Here is an 18,401-nt window from a genome sequence, read left to right as displayed (position 1 = left end):
CAAAAACATAATTTAACTCACCTTAATCCTCTTGTTCGCGCAGCCCGGCTTCTCATCTGTCTTCATCTGTGAGCAATAGGACCTTTGATGACGTCACTGCGCTAATCACATGGTCCATCACATGATCCATCACCATGGTGATGGACCATGTGATTGGACCATGTGATCTGACGTCACCACAGGTCCTTTAGCCGGCAGCTCATGATTAAAGAAGTAAGAAGAGACCGGCTGCTACGCAATCAAGAGGAGAAGGTGAGTTAATAATTTTTAATTTTTTAACCCTCAATTGACCACCTACTAAGAATTCTGTATTAAAGAATGCTATTATTTTCCCTTATAACCATGTTATAAGGGAAAATAATAACATCTACACAACACCGAACCCAAACCTGAACTTCAGTGAAGAAGTTCGGGTCTGGGTACCACAGTCAGCTTTTTATCACGTGCGTGCAAAACGAATTGCACCCGCGCGATAAAAACTGAACAACGGAACGCAATCGCAGTCAAAATTGACTGCAATTGGGTACCTACTAACGCGGGTTTGCCGCAACGCATCCGGACCTTATCCGGACACGCTCGTGTGAACTCAGTCTAAGTGTTACTTTTAGAAGATCAATGGGAACCTGGATTTTCAGCTTTTGCCTGCAGGGTCATTTTAACTCCAAAGCATGTTACCCTATCTGCGTCACACACAATATTCTGCATAATTCACACTAATGCATCCTGTCTGATAATGATGTCATAAGTCCCATATTTCAGCACTCAAGACAACCAATCGCAGGAAAAACCTGAACTTCACATTAAACTTTACACCCAGTGGTTTTTGTACCCCACAGACTTATTGAACAACACTCCATGTATTTTCTCTCGGAAATACAGTACATGCATGTGATCAATGGAGGATTATAATAGGAGCATTTGGGTTGGAAGCCCCAGGCCTGACATTTCTGTGTGGCCCGACTCCAACCCAAACACCTACATTTAAGAATACATTCAGCAGCGCTATGCGCTGCAGTGTCCCCCTAAGCTGCACGGCCACACAGCAGGTCACTTCTACTACATTATCTGTTTTCAGGCAGTTATTACTATGTTATCTGTGGTGTTACATAGGACTGCAGGTGACATCTACTACATTACCTGTACTCAGAGAGCTATAACTGTTGTTGGGCATTTTCATACGTATACAATATTATCTAATGACATTATAATCAAAATGAATGCTCATCTCATTGCCTTTAAGAATAAGATCAGCTTGAACCAAAATTATATTATGTGGCTGAGGAGGCCAAGATGAGTTCATGGCAAGTTCAGTCTATATAAAAAAAATATATATATAATTGCGAACATAAACTGACATTGTATTAAAAGTTAGTGCTACAGATATGAGACCATCTGTTAAGGAGTAAGCCAACTCCCTGAAACATGTCTGTCTGGAGGGGACGTGGTTACTTGATAAGGACTCATGTCTTTATCGCACACCTGCTGTATGAGCTTCAATTTATATATATATAATTATATTATATATATATCTCTGTATGGTATATTTAGTTTACAACATATATTAATCAATAATTCATATAATGTGTTATCTATGTGTAACAATGTATCGATTTATATATATGTTATACCATGTATTTACCATTTAGAAGAAACAACTACAGAACTCAGTAAGTTTAAGTTAATTGGATTTCAAAACAATAGTTATTCATGGGAGTACATAAGTGAAATCTACAAGTTCCGATGCCCAGCATCAAAGCCGCTACATAAAATTTTCATCAAGTCAACCCATATTTCAGAAAGATAAGAGAAGACAACTCTCCAACTAGTCCAGGATATAGGTAATTAAAAGTGTAAGGAAAAGACCTTCCTCAGTAATTTATGGTAAGATAGGTCAAAAGGTCCTGTGAAAGTATTATTAGATATTTAATTTTAATGCTTAAAAAGTTGTTATATTCACCTACAGTACCGCAGTGCCATCTGGAGTCAGATGGGCAACATTATATTATTTCATTATTTGCTCTATACCATTTTAGGAGTTGAGATAACGCCATGAGGTTATTAGCATGCGAATACACCCACCCTACCTGATTGGGGATCCATAATCTAAAGGGGATGATTCTTAGATAAGGGGGGGAATAATTATTCGTGTGCGGAGTAGCATGGGAGAGCGATCAAGAGAAAGGAAGGAGCTAGCAAGAGAAAAGAAAGCTAGCTAGGAGAGGAGAAGTTGAGGTCTATCAAGATGGAAGCCATAATGAGATGCGCTATGATGGACCACCCAGCTTTCCTAGGAGCAGAAGTGAGATTCCTGCTAGGACTTGGTAAGAGACACAGAAAATGATATTTCATTTTATTAAGACTAATTTGATAGTGTGGGTGAAATTATACTATCTAGATTGGCGAATAAATACATGATTAAATAAATTGATCATCTCCATATTGAGATGTAGTCTTAGGATATTGTGAGGCTTCATTCTACCTGCAGAAGAATCTAGACTCATAATCTAGCAAAGCATTAAATGATTGCTTTTATATATATATATATATATATTGATAGAACATTCTTCGCCAAGCTAAGTGATGGATTCCCACAGGAAGGATTCGTTCCAAATCCTTCCCATTTAAGATCCTAGATCCCTGTCATTTGTCTTAATAGTCTTACCAAAGTCACATATATTTGAAAATAGTCCAGGATGGAACGGAAGGATACAGTTATCTCTTCTAAGTTATATCCTTGAATGGATTTGCCCATCTTGAAGTCATGTGATGTGTAGTCGGTTAGAGGGGGGCAGAATGTATTTAGCATTCTATAATGATGTCTAGGATTAGACATGCCCATCTTGATATCATGAGGTTTTCTCTGAACAGAAGTAATGTATATAACTTATGTTCCTATTTTGATATCCTAACCTTATAATAGCTTGGTTATAATGTCACAAGTTATTTCCACTCACATGTATTGTTAAGCTTGTAATGCATTATATTAACGCTATATATATTCATTTGCATGTATCATTGTGTTTATTTACTTATATATGTTTATAATCTTGTAACCAATAAATCTGCATATTTTTAATAATAACTGTGTATTGTTGTATAATGCAGAACGACATTTTATCATTAACGTCATCTCACGTCAAAAAGAGCTTATTTATCTGAGGAAATAGTCGGACTCAGATGTGAATTGTATCAATTAGGTTGGCTACAATTCACCAGGTCATGATTTTAAGAATTTATGACAATTTTTATAAATTTTATTTTTATGGTTAATTATTTTTATGACCATAATTAATAATTCTTAATTGAATTATTACCCCCCGACACTGTGTGTTATTTGGGGTGTTACGTAGGACTGCAGGTAATATCTAATATATTATCTGTACTCAGAGAGCAATCACTGTGTTATCTGTGGTGTTACATAGGACTGCAGGTAACATCTACTATATTATCTGTACTCAAGAGACTCTACTCTACGAATCATGTAGCATATGTTGCTTACAGTCCTATGTAACACCCCAGATAACACTGTGATAACTCTCTGAGTACAGACAATATAGTAGATGTCACCTGCAGTCCTATGTCACACTACAGATAACATAAGGTAAAGGGGTTCTCCGGGATTTACATATTGATGACCTATCTTTAGGATAGGTTATCAATATCAGATTGGTGGGGGTCCAACTCCTGGCACCCCAGCCAATCAGGCGTTTGAGGAGGCCTCCTCGATGTGTACCAAGCACGGCGCTGTCTGTTCAATAGTGGCTGTGTTTGGTATTGCAGCTCAGCCCCATTCACTTGGATGGGACTGAGCAGCTCCTAGGCTACATACAGTTGCAAGAAAAAGTATGTGAACCCTTTGGAATGATATGGATTTCTGCACAAATTGGTCATAAAATGTGATCTGATCTTCATCTAAGTCACAACAATAGACAATCACAGTCTGCTTAAACTAATAACACACAAAGAATTAAATGTTACCATGTTTTTATTGAACACACCATGTAAATATTCACAGTGCAGATGGAAAAAGTATGTGAACCCTTGGATTTAATAACTGGTTGAACCTCCTTTGACAGCAATAACTTCAACCAAACGTTTCCTGTAGTTGCAGATCAGACGTGCACAACGGTCAGGAGTAATTCTTGACCATTTCTCTTTACAGAACTGTTTCAGTTCAGCAATATTCTTGGGATGTCTGGTGTGAATCGCTTTCTTGAGGTCATGCCACAGCATCTCAATCGGGTTGAGGTCAGGACTCTGACTGGGCCACTCCAGAAGGCGTATTTTCTTCTGTTTAAGTCATTCTGTTGTTGATTTACTTCTATGCTTTGGGTCGTTGTCCTGTTGCAGCATCCATCTTATGTTGAGCTTCAGCTGGTGGACAGATGGCCCTAAGTTCTCCTGCAAAATGTCTTAATAAACTTGGGAATTCATTTTTCCTTCGATGATAGCAATCCGTCCAGGCCCTGACGCAGCAAAGCAGCCCCAAACCATGATACCCCCACCACCATACTTCACAGTTGGGATGAGGTTTTGATGTTGGTGTGCTGTGCCTCTTTTTCTCCACACATAGTGTTGTGTGTTTCTTCCAAACAACTCAACTTTGGTTTCATCTGTCCACAGAATATTTTGCCAGTACTGCTGTGGAACATCCAGGTGCTCTTGTGCAAACTGTAAACGTGCAGCAATGTTTTTTTTGGACAGCAGTGGCTTCCTCTGTGGTATCCTCCCATGAAATCCATTCTTGTTTAGTGTTTTACATATTGTAGATTCGCTAACAGGGATGTTAGCATATGACAGAGACTTTTGTAAGTCTTTAGCTGACACGCTAGGATTCTTCTTCACCTCATTGATCAGTCTGCGCTGTGCTCTTGCAGTCATCTTTACAGGACGGCCACTCCTAGGGAGAGTAGCCGCAGTGCTGAACTTTCTCCATTTATAGACAATTTGTCTTACTGTGGACTGATGAACAGCAAGGCTTTTGGAGATACTTTTATAACCCTTTCCAGCTTTATGCAAGTCAACAATTCTTAATTGTAGGTCTTCTGAGAGCTCTTTTGTGCGAGGCATCATTCACATCAGGCAATGTTTCTTGTGAAAAGTAAACCCAGAACTGGTGTGTGTTTTTATAGGGCAGGGCAGCTGTAAACAACACCTCCAATCTCATCTCATTGATTGGACTCCAGTTGGCTGACACCTCACTCCAATTAGCTCTTGGAAATGTCATTAGTCTAGGGGTTCACATACTTTTTCCACCTGCACTGTGAATGTTTACATGGTGTGTTCAATAAAAACATGGTAACATTTAATTCTTTGTGTGTTATTAGTTTAAGCAGACTGTGATTGTCTATTGTTGTGACTTAGATGAAGATCAGATCACATTTTATGACCAATTTGTGCAGAAATCCATATCATTCCAAAGGGTTCACATACTTTTTCTTGCAACTGTAACTGATGAATGTGATGTCACATTGATTAGGAAGAGACTGTGGTGCTCATGGACCACAGACATTTCTTACTATAGAAAAATAAATAACTATTTAGCGGCACACAGAAGAGAGAATGTCAGGGGAAAATGGAGGTGGGGTGGCAAGTTGGGTAAACAGGTCTATGATGCACTTAATCCATCCATGCATGTGACCCTCAGTCCCATTAGCAGGTAGCACTTCCCTGCAACTGTTCAGACTGTGCATCTTCTCAAGCTGCTAGCTGACATTCCTTGCTGTTATAGAAATACTGCTTGGATTTAGGAGGAAATAAACATTTCTGTGGAATTCCTTGAATTGTTGCTCAGCTCTTAAATACAATGTTGAAAATGAAAGGTCATGTGGAGATCCTGATTCTTTTACATAGTCTGAAGTGTTGAACAAAAAAAATGAGCAGAGGACCCCATATAAAAACTACAAAATTCAATACTGCGCTGTATTACTCTACATGTGTGCATTGTATCGGTCTCAACTTTCTTAACACAATAACTGTTATAAATTCATAATAAGCACCCACACCAATAAGGCCCCCGCTCTACTTTTGTATTCTTTTGCATGCCTCAAAGGCACATAGGGCAGGCATGGCCAACCTGCGGCTCTCCAGCTGTTGTAAAACTACAACTCCCACAATGCCCTGCTGTAAGCTGATAGCTGTTGGCAGTCTGGGCAAGATGGGAATTGTAGTTTTGCAACACCTGGAGAGCCTCAGGTTGGCCATTCCTGACATAGGGGGTCATCTACGATCACATATACCCCACTTTTGTGGCGTATATCTGGCGCAGATTCTGTCACACGCCATGTTAAAGCAAAATCTGCGACTTCTACCCGGCTCATGCCAGGTCTAAAAAAGGGGGAGTGGCACGGAAGGGGACGGGGCCGGCAGGCCAGTCTCACTGATCATTTTCTACACCTGGTTAAGGCCTCTTGCACACGAACGTGTGCGCCCCGTTGCCGTATTGCGGACCGCATTTGCGGATCTGCAATGCACGGGTGCCGTTCCGTGGGCATTCCGCATCACAGATGCGGACCCATTCACTTCAATGGGTCCACAAATCCGGAGATGCGGAATGGTGCGGAACGGAAGCACGGAATGGAACCCTACGGAAGCACTACGGAGTGCTTCCGTGGGGTTTCGTCCCATACTTCCGTTCCGCAAAAAGATAGAACACGTCCTATCTTTTTGCGGAATGGCCGGATCGCGGACCCATTCAAGTGAATGGGTCCGCGATCTGCTGCGGCTGCCCCACGGACTGTGCTTGTGCATTGCAGCCCGCAGCATGACCACAGGGCGCACACGTTCATGTGCAAGAGGCCTCAGGTGTAGAAAAAGGTCTAAATGCAAGACAGCAAGCAAGCTGTCTTATATTTCGAATTGGCGGTGGATACACCAAAGTTATGTCGAGATTGGCACCTCTATATAACTTTGGCGAAGCACAAACAGCGCAGACAGGCACAAATGCTCTCTATAATGTTATTTTTTTGAGATTTATAATCTTTGTTTCTCTCACAGTAGCAAATTTAATCTGGTACATAAGGGTATGTTCACATGTCAAATATCTGACTTCCAAGGCTGTACCCTCAGATTTTTGCTGCAAATGGTGCTGTGGTTGAATGACCATGGGGCTAACCTTCTGCGTATCCAACTGAATTATGCCTCATTCACACGTCAGTGTTCGGCCAGTGTTTTCCATTTTGAGTAGTGATGAGTGAACTTGTGTTTCAAATTCGGCGTACAAGGTTCGGGTTCGGGTTATCTAAGAATTCCATTATGGATTCATTACTTATGGAATGGAATTCTCAGACAACCCGAACCTTATACGCTGAATTTGAAACACAAGTTCGCTCATCCCAAATTGTGAGCCAAAACCAGGTGCGGCTCTAAACAGGAGCAGATCTTTCCCTTATACCTTATGTCTGTGGAGGTTCCAATCCTGGTTTTGTCTCACAATCACTGATGGAAATTACTGATATATGAATAAGGCATAAGGCTACTTTAACATCTGCGTTTTGGCATTCCGGTTTGGAGATCTGGCAGAGGATCTCAAAATTGGGCCAAAATGGTTCTGTTTTGTCCCCATGCATTCTGAATGGGATATGCTCCATTCAGGATGCATCAGCATGTCTTCCGTTCCGTCAGTATTCCGTTTTGTGACTGGACACAAAACCACTGCAAGCTGCGTTTTTTTGTCCGGTCTGCGAAACAGAACAAACCGAATCCGCCACTAAAAACAAGTCAATGGTGATGGATTTTTAGGATGTTAAAAAAAAAAGATCCGTCTCCCATTGACTCTCAATGTATTTAGAGACGGATCCGATTTGTTCTGTCTGTTTTGATTTCACACAACCGCATCCTAACGGAACAGATGTAAACTGATGTGTAATCAAAACAGATCCTCAAATCCAATCCGGAATGCCTAAACGTAGATGTGAAAGCAGCCTAAGACAAATGGCAATTATTTACATAGAGGAAGAAAAAAATCTGTAAACCTGCATTGAAATTTTCAGTTTTGTATGAATGGGACTGTGGAAACCTCGTCCACGTGCATTGGAGCGGATTCCAGGCAGTTTTGGGCACAGAATTTGCATTTAAAACTAGGGATCTACCGATTATCGGTTTTACCGATATTATCGGCCGATATTCAGGATTTTGACCGTTATCGGTATTGACATCTATTTTGCCGATATACCGATAACGTATGGGGAACAAGGATCGCACTGCTGTCAGCGCTCTCCGTGTTCCCTCAGTAGCACAGGGGAGAAGGAAGCAGTGTCTCCCTCCCCCTGTGCTGCTGCTGCCGCTGCCACCAATGAAGAGACAGATGGGAAGAGGAGGGGAAGGGCTGTGGCCACTGCGCCACCAATGAAGATACCTCTCTCATTCATTCATATACAGGAGGCGGGAGCTGGCTGCAGAATCACATAGCCGGCTCCCGACCTCTATGAGCGGTAGCTGCGATCTGCGGTAGTTAACCCCTCAGGTGCCGCGGATTGCAGCTACCGCTCATAGAGGTCGGAGCCGGCTATGTGATTCTGCAGCCAGCTCCCGCCTCCTGTATATGAATAATTGAGAGATTTATCTTCATTGGTGGCGCAGTGCGCCCCCCCCAACCCCCAGTATTAATCATTGGTGGCGCAGTGCGCCCCCCACCCCAGTATTACAAACATTGGTGGCGCAGTGCGCCCCCCCCCACCCAAGCCCCCCCAGTATTAATCATTGGTGGCAGTGGCCACAGGGTCCCCTCTCCCCTCCTCCTCAGATTGGAGCCCCAGCAGTGTAAGCCTGGGGCTCCGATCGGTTACCATGGAAGCCAGGACGCTATTGAAGCCCTGGCTGCCATGGTAAGCTCCATGCTGCTGTGTGCACAAAGCACAGAGCAGCAGGGACAGTGTGAAGTCCTATTCACCCTGATAGAGATCTATCAGGGTGAATAGGACAAGAGTTCTAGTCCCTAAGGGGGCTAAAAGTTAGTGTAAAAAAATAATAATAATTAGGCTACTTTCACACTTGCGTTCGGTGCGTATCCATCTGGTATCTGAACAGACGGATCCGTACCTATAATGCAAACGCTTGCATCCGTTCAGAACGTATCCGTCTGCATAAACAGCTTTTTCAGATCTGAGTTTTCACATCATGAAAACTCAGATCCGACAGTATATTCTAACACAGAGGCGTTCCCATGGTGATGGTGACGCTTCAAGTTAGAATATACTAAGAACTGTGTACATAACTGCCCCCTGCTGCCTGGCAGCACCCAATCTCTTATAGGGGTCTGTGATCCGCACAATTAACCCCTCAGGTGCCGCACCTGAGGGGTTAATTGTGCGTATCATAGCTCCTCTAAGAGATCAGCTGCCGCCAGGCAGCAGGGGCCAGACCCCCCTCCCTCCCCAGTTTTAAATTCATTGGTGGCCAGTGCGGCCCCCCCTCCCTCCCCAGTATTAAATTCATTGGTGGCCAGTGCGGCCCCCCTCCATCCCCAGTATTAAATTCATTGGTGGCCAGTGCGGCCTCCCCTCTCTCCCCCTAATTAAAATCACCCTCCCCATCATTGGTGGCAGCTGAGAGTTCCGATCGGAGCCCCAGTTAAATCGCTGGGGCTCCGATCGGTTACCATGGCAGCCAAGACACTACTGCAGTCCTGGCTGCCATGGTTACTTAGCAATTTTAGAAGCATTATACTTACCTGCGCTGTCTGTAACCGGCTGGGCGCTCCTCCTACTGGTAAGTGAAAGGTCTGTGCTATAAGCGAAAATTCGCTATAAAAATCTCGAAAATTCGAAATTACGAATATATATCACTATATTCTAAATATTCGAAGTACCTATATTCACGATAAAAATTAGCAATTCGAATATTCGTGATCAACACTAATCTAATGCAGGCATATTCCACAGGAATATACAGAAAATAATCGTATTCACTAGGGCTTACAACCTGTTTTTTTTTTAGCTTAGCCACATGCACACAAAGGAAAGAAGCTACTTTTCGTACATTTTAGTTTTTGATAAGAAATAGAATGTATGGATAGGAAGAGCGAGGGGTAATAAAAGGTGTTCCCAGCATGCAACGGTTATACCACCATTATATATTTGGAAAATGGAGAACAGGGAGAGCTTACAAATTCCATGCAGATGTTGCCCAGATTGGATTCAAACCCCGGTGTTGCCAGGCACAGTGCTAACCACTGACTAACATTGATTTGAATACATATTATATAAATGATAAGGATGAGCATAATCAAGAAAAATAAACATCACATAAATATAAAATACAACTTACAAATTGCAGAAAGCAGATTCCCAATTCCTGATGGGCATTAGGTTCCGGATGCAAGCAGTTTTCAATGAGGGATAAAAAGTCTTTGTGTACCATAAGTATGTCCTCAATGTTGGAGAACAGCATCTAGAAAGATCAGTGTTATACAGTTATGTAACCTTTACATTGTAAGAACGTGTGCTTACTAAGCAGTTCCGGAAAAAACTTTCAACAGTATCATGCAACCTGAAGGAGTTGTTTAATCCATATAATGCAATCCCATCAAACAGGGAATTCTGAATAATGCAATGTCAGGAAGAGGGTATGCAAATCAGTTCTGATGCCACCAGATGTAAGGTAGCTATCCTATAAGTCAATGATTGACCTTTTAAACAGGCCTTGAGACATGACTTGGATAATAACTAGGCCAGCATCTCATCCGAAGACAGCTGTTTCAGGGTGATTGCCTCTCGTCAGTGCAGAGCACAGAGTACTGCCATAACTGGGAGAGAGACATAGGTCAGGATAAGAGATGAGTGCTGTTTTGAAAAATGATTAGTTACCACGAAGGGCAAAATTCGGCTACATTTAGAATCTAATTTTTCCTAAAATTCGGACCACATTCCACTTTGGATGCTTCGCTCAACACTAGTCAGGATTCAGGATAGCTGGCTTAGTCCTACTGTCCCCAAACATTCCTTGTTGGGTAAAGAATTAGTTAAAAGGGTTGTGCAGGAGGTAAAAAAAATTCTGTCCAACAGGTAATTTTTGTTTTTCCAATATAAGAAGGGTCAGAATGGCATAAAATAACAAGAGAGGTGATACCACCCAAAACCCGAGGCTCCTGTGCAGGCACTTCCCAAGTCCTCATTCTCTTCTTCCTGGTTCCTCTTGACACACAGGAAATAACTGCTCAGCCAATTGCTGACTGAGGTGGGTCACCACTGAGACCAGTGGTTGACTGTTATTTCCTGTGTGTCAAAGGGGACCGGGAAGTAGAAACCAGTGGGAACCCAGGAAACATCGCCATGGGTGTGGCAGGGAATTTGTGAGGTAAGAAACATTTCTCTCTTTTTTTTGAGCAATCCTGATCCTTCAAAAAATTCTTTAAAAAAATGTACTGGCTGGACAATCCCTTTAAGAGATTCGAGAGGAGACTGGCAGCCATGTATCCCTATTTCCTACTACAATAAACACATGCATGCGGTGATCTGTACTGTGAACATATATTACAGCACTGTGACATATATCAGAACACAGGAGAATACTGTATCCAATTAACCCATATAAATGGGTGTATGAGAACATAAGTTGTATACCGCAAGGTCCCTGCTTACCATAGATACATCAATTTAAGCTATTTTTATTTAAGGCTGCATGTATTTGTCTGATATCTATTTCTGTACAGCGGGGGTCATACAGTGTAACATTACTATAGATTCACTGGAAGTTGTAGTTTTCATGTACTTTTAATTGTCTCTGGATTCATGTCCTATACAGAGTGAATCCAGAGTGAGATAAGAACTTTTGTACAAAACAAAATAGTATTAGACTATGAAACAATTATCTTTATATTGTGGAATCCGGAGTACCAGTATATATAAGAAGAATGTTACCTTATATTGTCCAGGGGTATACAGGAGAAACTCGAAAAATTAGAATATTGTGCAAAGTTCATTTATTTCAGTAATGCAACTTAAAAGGTAACACTAACATATGAGATAGACTCATTACATGCAAAGCGAGATATTTCAAGCCTTTATTTGTTATAATTTGGATGATTATGGCTTACAGATTATGAAACCCCAAAGTCACAATTTTGAGGTACCCTTTGCTCAGGGGATATGGATTACTTAGCTGACTAGTGTGAGACACTTTGAGCCTAGAATATTAAACCTTTTCACAAAATTGGAATTTTAAGCTGCATTAATGCAATTCCTTTTAATTTGCATTACTGAAATAAATGGACTTTTTCATGATATTCTAATTTTTTGAGTTTCACCTGTAGGACTTTGCACACTTGACCCCACAAGCATATCTATTTAATCAGTGAGCTGGACTAATTCTGATTTCTTTATACAATTAGAAGAAAAGATCAGCTTTTTTCCCCCCCCAGAGACAGTGCCACATCTGTCCGTGGGCTATGTCTGGCATTGCGGTTCATCCCATTCACTTAATCCTATATCATACGACCCATTTCACTGCTGATGCTTCAAGTGACTGATTAAAAGGCAAAAATACCATGAAATAAAATCAATTATGAGATTGCCTGCAGTTTTCAGCAAATTGCTTTCCAGACACAGACCAGGACATATTTTTATACCTGTACAATATAAATTTATATAACGGAAAAAAATACAGCAATAAACCAGCATTTAGCGAGCAGCGGCTCCAACCTAAGATACACTACAGTATATGGACAGAACTTTTGTGACACACCTCTTAATGATTGAATTCAGGTGTTTCACTCACTCCCTTTGCCACAGTTGTGTAAAATCCAGGACTTAGCCATACTTGCTTATACCAACATACTTGCTTATACCACTAAGCAGTCTGATGGACAAGTCTGGGTTTGGCAAATACCAGGAGAACGTTGCCTGCCTGACTGCATTGTGCCAACTGTAGGATTTGGTGGATGAGTGATAATGCTATGGGGTTGTTTTTCAGGGGTTGACCTAGGCCACAGTGAAGTTCCAGTGAAGGGAAATCTCAATGCTTCAGCATACCAAGACATTTTGGAAAATTGTATGCTTTCAAATTTGTGGGAACAATTTTGGGAAGGCCCTTTTCTGTTCCAGCATGACTGTGCCCCAGTGCACTAAGCAAGGTCCATAAAGGCATGGTTGGGTGAGATTGGTGTAGAAGAACTTGACTGTTCTGCACAAAGCCCTGACCTCAACCCCATCAAACACCTTTGGGATGAACTAAAGCGGAGATTGTGGATCTGGCCCTCTCATTCAACATTGTATCAGTCTGTGTCTGAAAAATCACTTCAATATCCACATTTCTCTCCCCAGAGACCTGATTATGCCGGGAGAATGTAATGTGTCTGTGCTGGATATATAGCACAGTAGAGGCTGTATCCCAATCAGATAAAAAGATTAATGCTTGGGAGCTAAAATGTATTCCGCACTAAGTTGAAGGATGTTTGCACAATGCATTATTTGCTGAGGGAATTGAGCACTGCAATGAATACCAAGTGAAGAAAATAAAGAAAACATTTCTGACCGCTCTTTGCATGAAAAACAATCAGATTATTTAAACTGAGTACTAAAGACGCTTGACAAGTTCTAAATTACCATCAATCCTGTATTTTTGGGAGATTAAAAGAAGGAATAAAAAACTTCCTTCTAAGGATAGAAAACATCTAAACTGTCAAAACAAAATGCATAAAATTGTAGAGTGGTGCTTAAAAGTTTGTGAACCCTTCAGAATTTTCTATATCTCTGCATAAATTTGCCCTAAAACAACAGATTTTCACACAAGTCCTAAAAGTATATTTAGTCAAGTCAAGAATATTAGACGTTATTTATTTCTTGAGGAAAATGATCCAATATCACATGTCTGTGAATGCAAGAAGTATGTGAACCTTTGCTTTCAGTATCTGGTGTGACCCCTTTGTGCAACAATAACTAAGCATTTCTGGTAATTGTTGATTGGTCCTGCACATCAGCTGGGAGGACTTTTAGCCCATTCCTCTGTACTAAAAAGCTTCAACTCCTTCCACAACATTTCTTTTCCACTATGATTTGGCTATTCCAAAACTTTAATTTTATCTTTCTTTAACCATTCTTTGTTAGAATGACTTGTGTGCTTAGAGTAGTTGTCTTGCTGCATGACTCAAGTTCTATTGAGATTTAGCTCACAGATGTTCTGACATTTTCCTTTAGAGTTTGTTGGTATAATTCTGAATTCATTGTTTAATCAATGATGGCAAACTGCCCTGGCCCAGATGCTGCAAAACAGGCATTCCTGCCATTCACACCATTGTTGTTCCATGTCCTCCTGATGGTGGACTAATGAACACTAACATTACTTTTAGTTGCTTAGAGGATTGTGACAAAATACAATATTTGTATTGGACTCCTTCTGTTCCTATATTCACACTTAATGTTTTAAAGGGTTTATGGCTGAATTTGTAGTGTGTTGGCCAGTGATGACCGCCTGAGGTTTATGGCCTCACATTCCTTCTGAGACTGGGCAAGGCGAGTAGAGGATTATGGGATTTTTTAGGCTCCATCTTGCCTTTGGCTGGAGGGCAGAACACATCAGATAACATTAACTGTTAACCATATGAATAGGGAAAGGAAATGCAGGGTGTGTTTTCCAAGACAAAGTTTTATAAAAGTCACCTAGTCACATGGGGGGAGAGTCTGTGTGTGTGGGGCCATGCAATAACATAAAGACACAGCTCCCTGCATGAAAGGACAAAGAACTGAATGTTAAACTCGACTAGCAGGAATACATGAACCACGGGGGTCATTTATCAAACTGGTGTAAAATAGAGCTGGCTTAGTTGCCCATAGCAACCAATCAGATTCCTCCTTTCATTTTCCCAAGTAGCTGTCCAAAATGAAATGTGGAATCTGATGGGTTGCTATGGGCAACTAAGTCAGTTCTACTTTACACCAGTTTGATAAATGACTCCCCACATCTTTAGGGACTTGAATTTAGTTTTTATGTCTTTCTTTTTTCTTTTACCTATCTTTGTACTGTCTGTCTGTAACTGTTACTTATATGCACTGTTGTTAAATCATATTAAACCATTAAGTTTAATAGCCTGTGTAATGTCCTGTTGATGGAAACTGGTTATATTTAGTATTGTAATCTGTGTGTACAGCATTGTATTGGCTTGGCTGCAGTTGCTGCGCAGTGGATGAGATGGTCCTACAATAGGCAGGAGTCCCAGCAGATAAGGGCGGGGTCCTATAGGAAGAGTACTGTGCCTGGCTTTGTATAGCCTAGGGTATTTTGGGAACAGCCTTCTGTATCAACCAACAGGGAAGCAAGAATATAGGAATAGCCAAGGATTGAGTGGTGAAAGGTGGTGTATGGTGCAGTGTGCCGTGACAAGGATACCTGGGGTTCCTTTGGGACTTCAGAGTATTACATGCCTTGCTCTTGGTATGGTCTTTGTTGGTTGAACATGCCTGGAGAGGGTTATAGTCATCTTGAATTTCCTCCATTTGTACACAATCTGTCTGACTATAAATCGCTTGAGTCCCAACCCTTCAGAGATGGTTTTGCAATGTAGTGTCCCACTAGGTAGGGGTGGGCACTACACAAGGGTCAATTGGGTCACGTGTTACTCCTACTCCTAAGGGACAGTAATATTATATTTGACCATATACTTTAATATATTTTCTATGTGTTTTTACATGTATTGTTCCCCTGTGACATGCATAGCAGGCCTATTAGGGTGTAGTTAGGCATCCTAGACACTAGAGGGAGATAGGTAGCCCCTAGTATAAATGTTCAGGGCCAGACAGGGAGGAGTTAGTCTGTAGTCAGGAGTCTGTGGACACAGAAGTGAGAGGGCATCTTAGCCAGAGATATGCTGAGGGCCTCCTCCTGACATGCAGCTAGATAGTCCAGGCTTCTAGTTGCCACCAGGAGGCTAGTGTAGAAGAACAGCCTGCCTGGAGACCCTGAATCCAGCTAGCACAGATGAAGTAACCCCAGTAGTAGAGATGGACCTTCTGGGAGAAACCTGCAGCCACCTACATACCAAGCAAGGACAGTACAACCAGCTCAGATAAGTAAGCTGATGGGCAGAGGTACTATAAAATAGAAGCAAGGGTCAATACGGGAGGAAGATTATTTTACCAAGGATTAAAGCCAGCATTTAGGCATCCGGGCCTTGGGATACAGCCAGCCAGAATAGCTGTGGAGATAGTGCAGCCTGATCTGTGAAGCATTAATTGTTTACCCTCCAAGTATCTTGCAAGATTATACCTGCCATTATTGAATGTAAGCCTGCTTGTGGAACATATGCTAAAAGGGACTGCATCATTACCAACTGTATGTACAAAGTTTGGACTGTTTAAAGTAAAGCAACGTTTGGTTCACTATACCACCTGTGTACCTCACTTATTGCTACTGGAAACCGGTGTGCCACCGTTACAGGCACTGGCGTCACGATCCTTAAAGGGACCTTGCACCAGGCACTCAAAACACCTGCAACATCCAGGGCACCTCATCCACCATCAGGCCTGGTCCCTACATACAGAGTGTGCCCCAGAGGAACTTTGTGTCAGCCTCTCCTTCACTGCCGCATGCCTGCCCAGGGTTCTCCTCCAAACAGTGAGTAACCCTCGATTGCCCATAACCGTGACCTCACTATCGCAATACCCTGCAGGTCTGGCATGCTGCAGTAACCTTTTCTAGCCTGGTGAGCATTAACAACTAGAGTTGAGCGAACACCTGGATGTTCGGGTTCGAGAAGTTCGGCTGAACTTCCCGGAAATGTTCGGGTTCGGGATCCGAACCCGATCCGAACTTCGTCCCGAACCCGAACCCCATTGAAGTCAATGGGGACCCGAACTTTTGGGCACTAAAAAGGCTGTAAAACAGCCCAGGAAAGAGCTAGAGGGCTGCAAAAGGCAGCAACATGTAGGTAAATCCCCTGCAAACAAATGTGGATAGGGAAATGAATTAAAATTAAAATTAAAAAAATAAAAATGAACCAATATCAATTGGACAGAGGTCCCATAGCAGAGAATCTGGCTTCACGTCAGCAGAGAATCAGTCTCTTCATGCCATAGCAAAGAATCTGGCTTCATGTCAGCACAGAATCAGTCTCTTCATGCCATAGCAGAGAATCTGGCTTCATGTCAGCGCAGAATCAGTCTTCATGTCATAGCAGAGAATCAGGCTTCACGTCACCCACCACTGGAACAGGCCACTGTCACACATTTAGGCCCAGGCACCCAGGCAGAAGAGAGGTCCCGTAACAGAGAATCTGGCCTTATGTCAGCGCAGAATCTGTCTTCATGTCATAGCAGAGAATCAGGCTTCACGTCACCCACCACTGGAACAGGCCACTGTCACACATTTAGGCCCAGGCACCCAGACAGAGGAGAGCGGTCCCGTAACAGAGAATCTGGCCTTATGTCAGCGCAGAATCTGTCTTCATGTCATAGCAGAGAATCAGGCTTCACGTCACCCACCACAGGAACAGGCCACTGTCACACATTTAGGCCCAGGCACCCAGACAGAGGAGAGAGGTCCCGTAACAGAGAATCTGGCCTTATGTCAGCGCAGAATCTGTCTTCATGTCATAACAGAGAATCAGGCTTCACGTCACCCACCACTGGAACAGGCCACTGTCACACATTTAGGCCCCGACACCCAGACAGAGGAGAGCGGTCCCGTAACAGAGAATCTGGCCTTATGTCAGCGCAGAATCTGTCTTCATGTCATAGCAGAGAATCAGGCTTCACGTCACCCACCACTGGAACAGGCCACTGCCACACATTTAGGCCCAGGCACCCAGGCAGAGGAGAGAGGTCCCGTAACAGAGAATCTGGCCTTATGTCAGTGCAGAATCTGTATTCATGTCATAGCAGAGAATCAGGCTTCACGTCACCCACCACTGGACCAGGCCACTGTCACACATTTAGGCCCCGGCACCCAGACAGAGGAGAGCGGTCCCGTAACAGAGAATCTGGCCTTATGTCAGCGCAGAATCTGTATTCATGTCATAGCAGAGAATCAGGCTTCACGTCACCCACCACTGGAACAGGCCACTGTCACACATTTAGGCCCCGGCACCCAGACAGAGGAGAGCGGTCCCGTAACAGAGAATCTGGCCTTATGTCAGCGCAGAATGTGTATTCATGTCATAGCAGAGAATCAGGCTTCACGTCACCCACCACTGGAACAGGCCACTGTCACACATTTAGGCCCCGGCACCCAGACAGAGGAGAGCGGTCCCGTAACAGAGAATCTGGCCTTATGTCAGCGCAGAATCTGTCTTCATGTCATAGCAGAGAATCAGGCTTCACGTCACCCACCACTGGAACAGGCCACTGTCACACATTTAGGCCCCGGCACCCAGACAGAGGAGAGCGGTCCCGTAACAGAGAATCTGGCCTTATGTCAGCGCAGAATCTGTCTTCATGTCATAGCAGAGAATCAGGCTTCACGTCACCCACCAC

At 42.7% G+C, this 18,401-nt stretch overlaps 1 protein-coding gene across 2 annotated transcripts in view; it reads right to left on the bottom strand.

Annotated features, from left to right (window-relative positions):
* Positions 1 to 18,401, bottom strand: part of PREX2 (phosphatidylinositol-3,4,5-trisphosphate dependent Rac exchange factor 2) — a 430,245-nt gene that overhangs the window by 337,901 nt on the left and 73,943 nt on the right. For both annotated transcript variants that reach the window (XM_040432527.1, XM_040432528.1), the window contains exon 3: positions 10,267 to 10,389. In XM_040432527.1, coding sequence (XP_040288461.1) covers positions 10,267 to 10,389 — 123 coding nt within the window. The remainder of the gene's footprint in view (positions 1 to 10,266; positions 10,390 to 18,401) is intronic.

The sequence above is a fragment of the Bufo bufo genome, chromosome 5 (genome assembly GCF_905171765.1).
Source record: "Bufo bufo chromosome 5, aBufBuf1.1, whole genome shotgun sequence".
Classification (NCBI taxonomy): Eukaryota; Metazoa; Chordata; class Amphibia; order Anura; family Bufonidae; genus Bufo; species Bufo bufo.
This window is presented reverse-complemented; position numbering and strand designations above follow the sequence as displayed.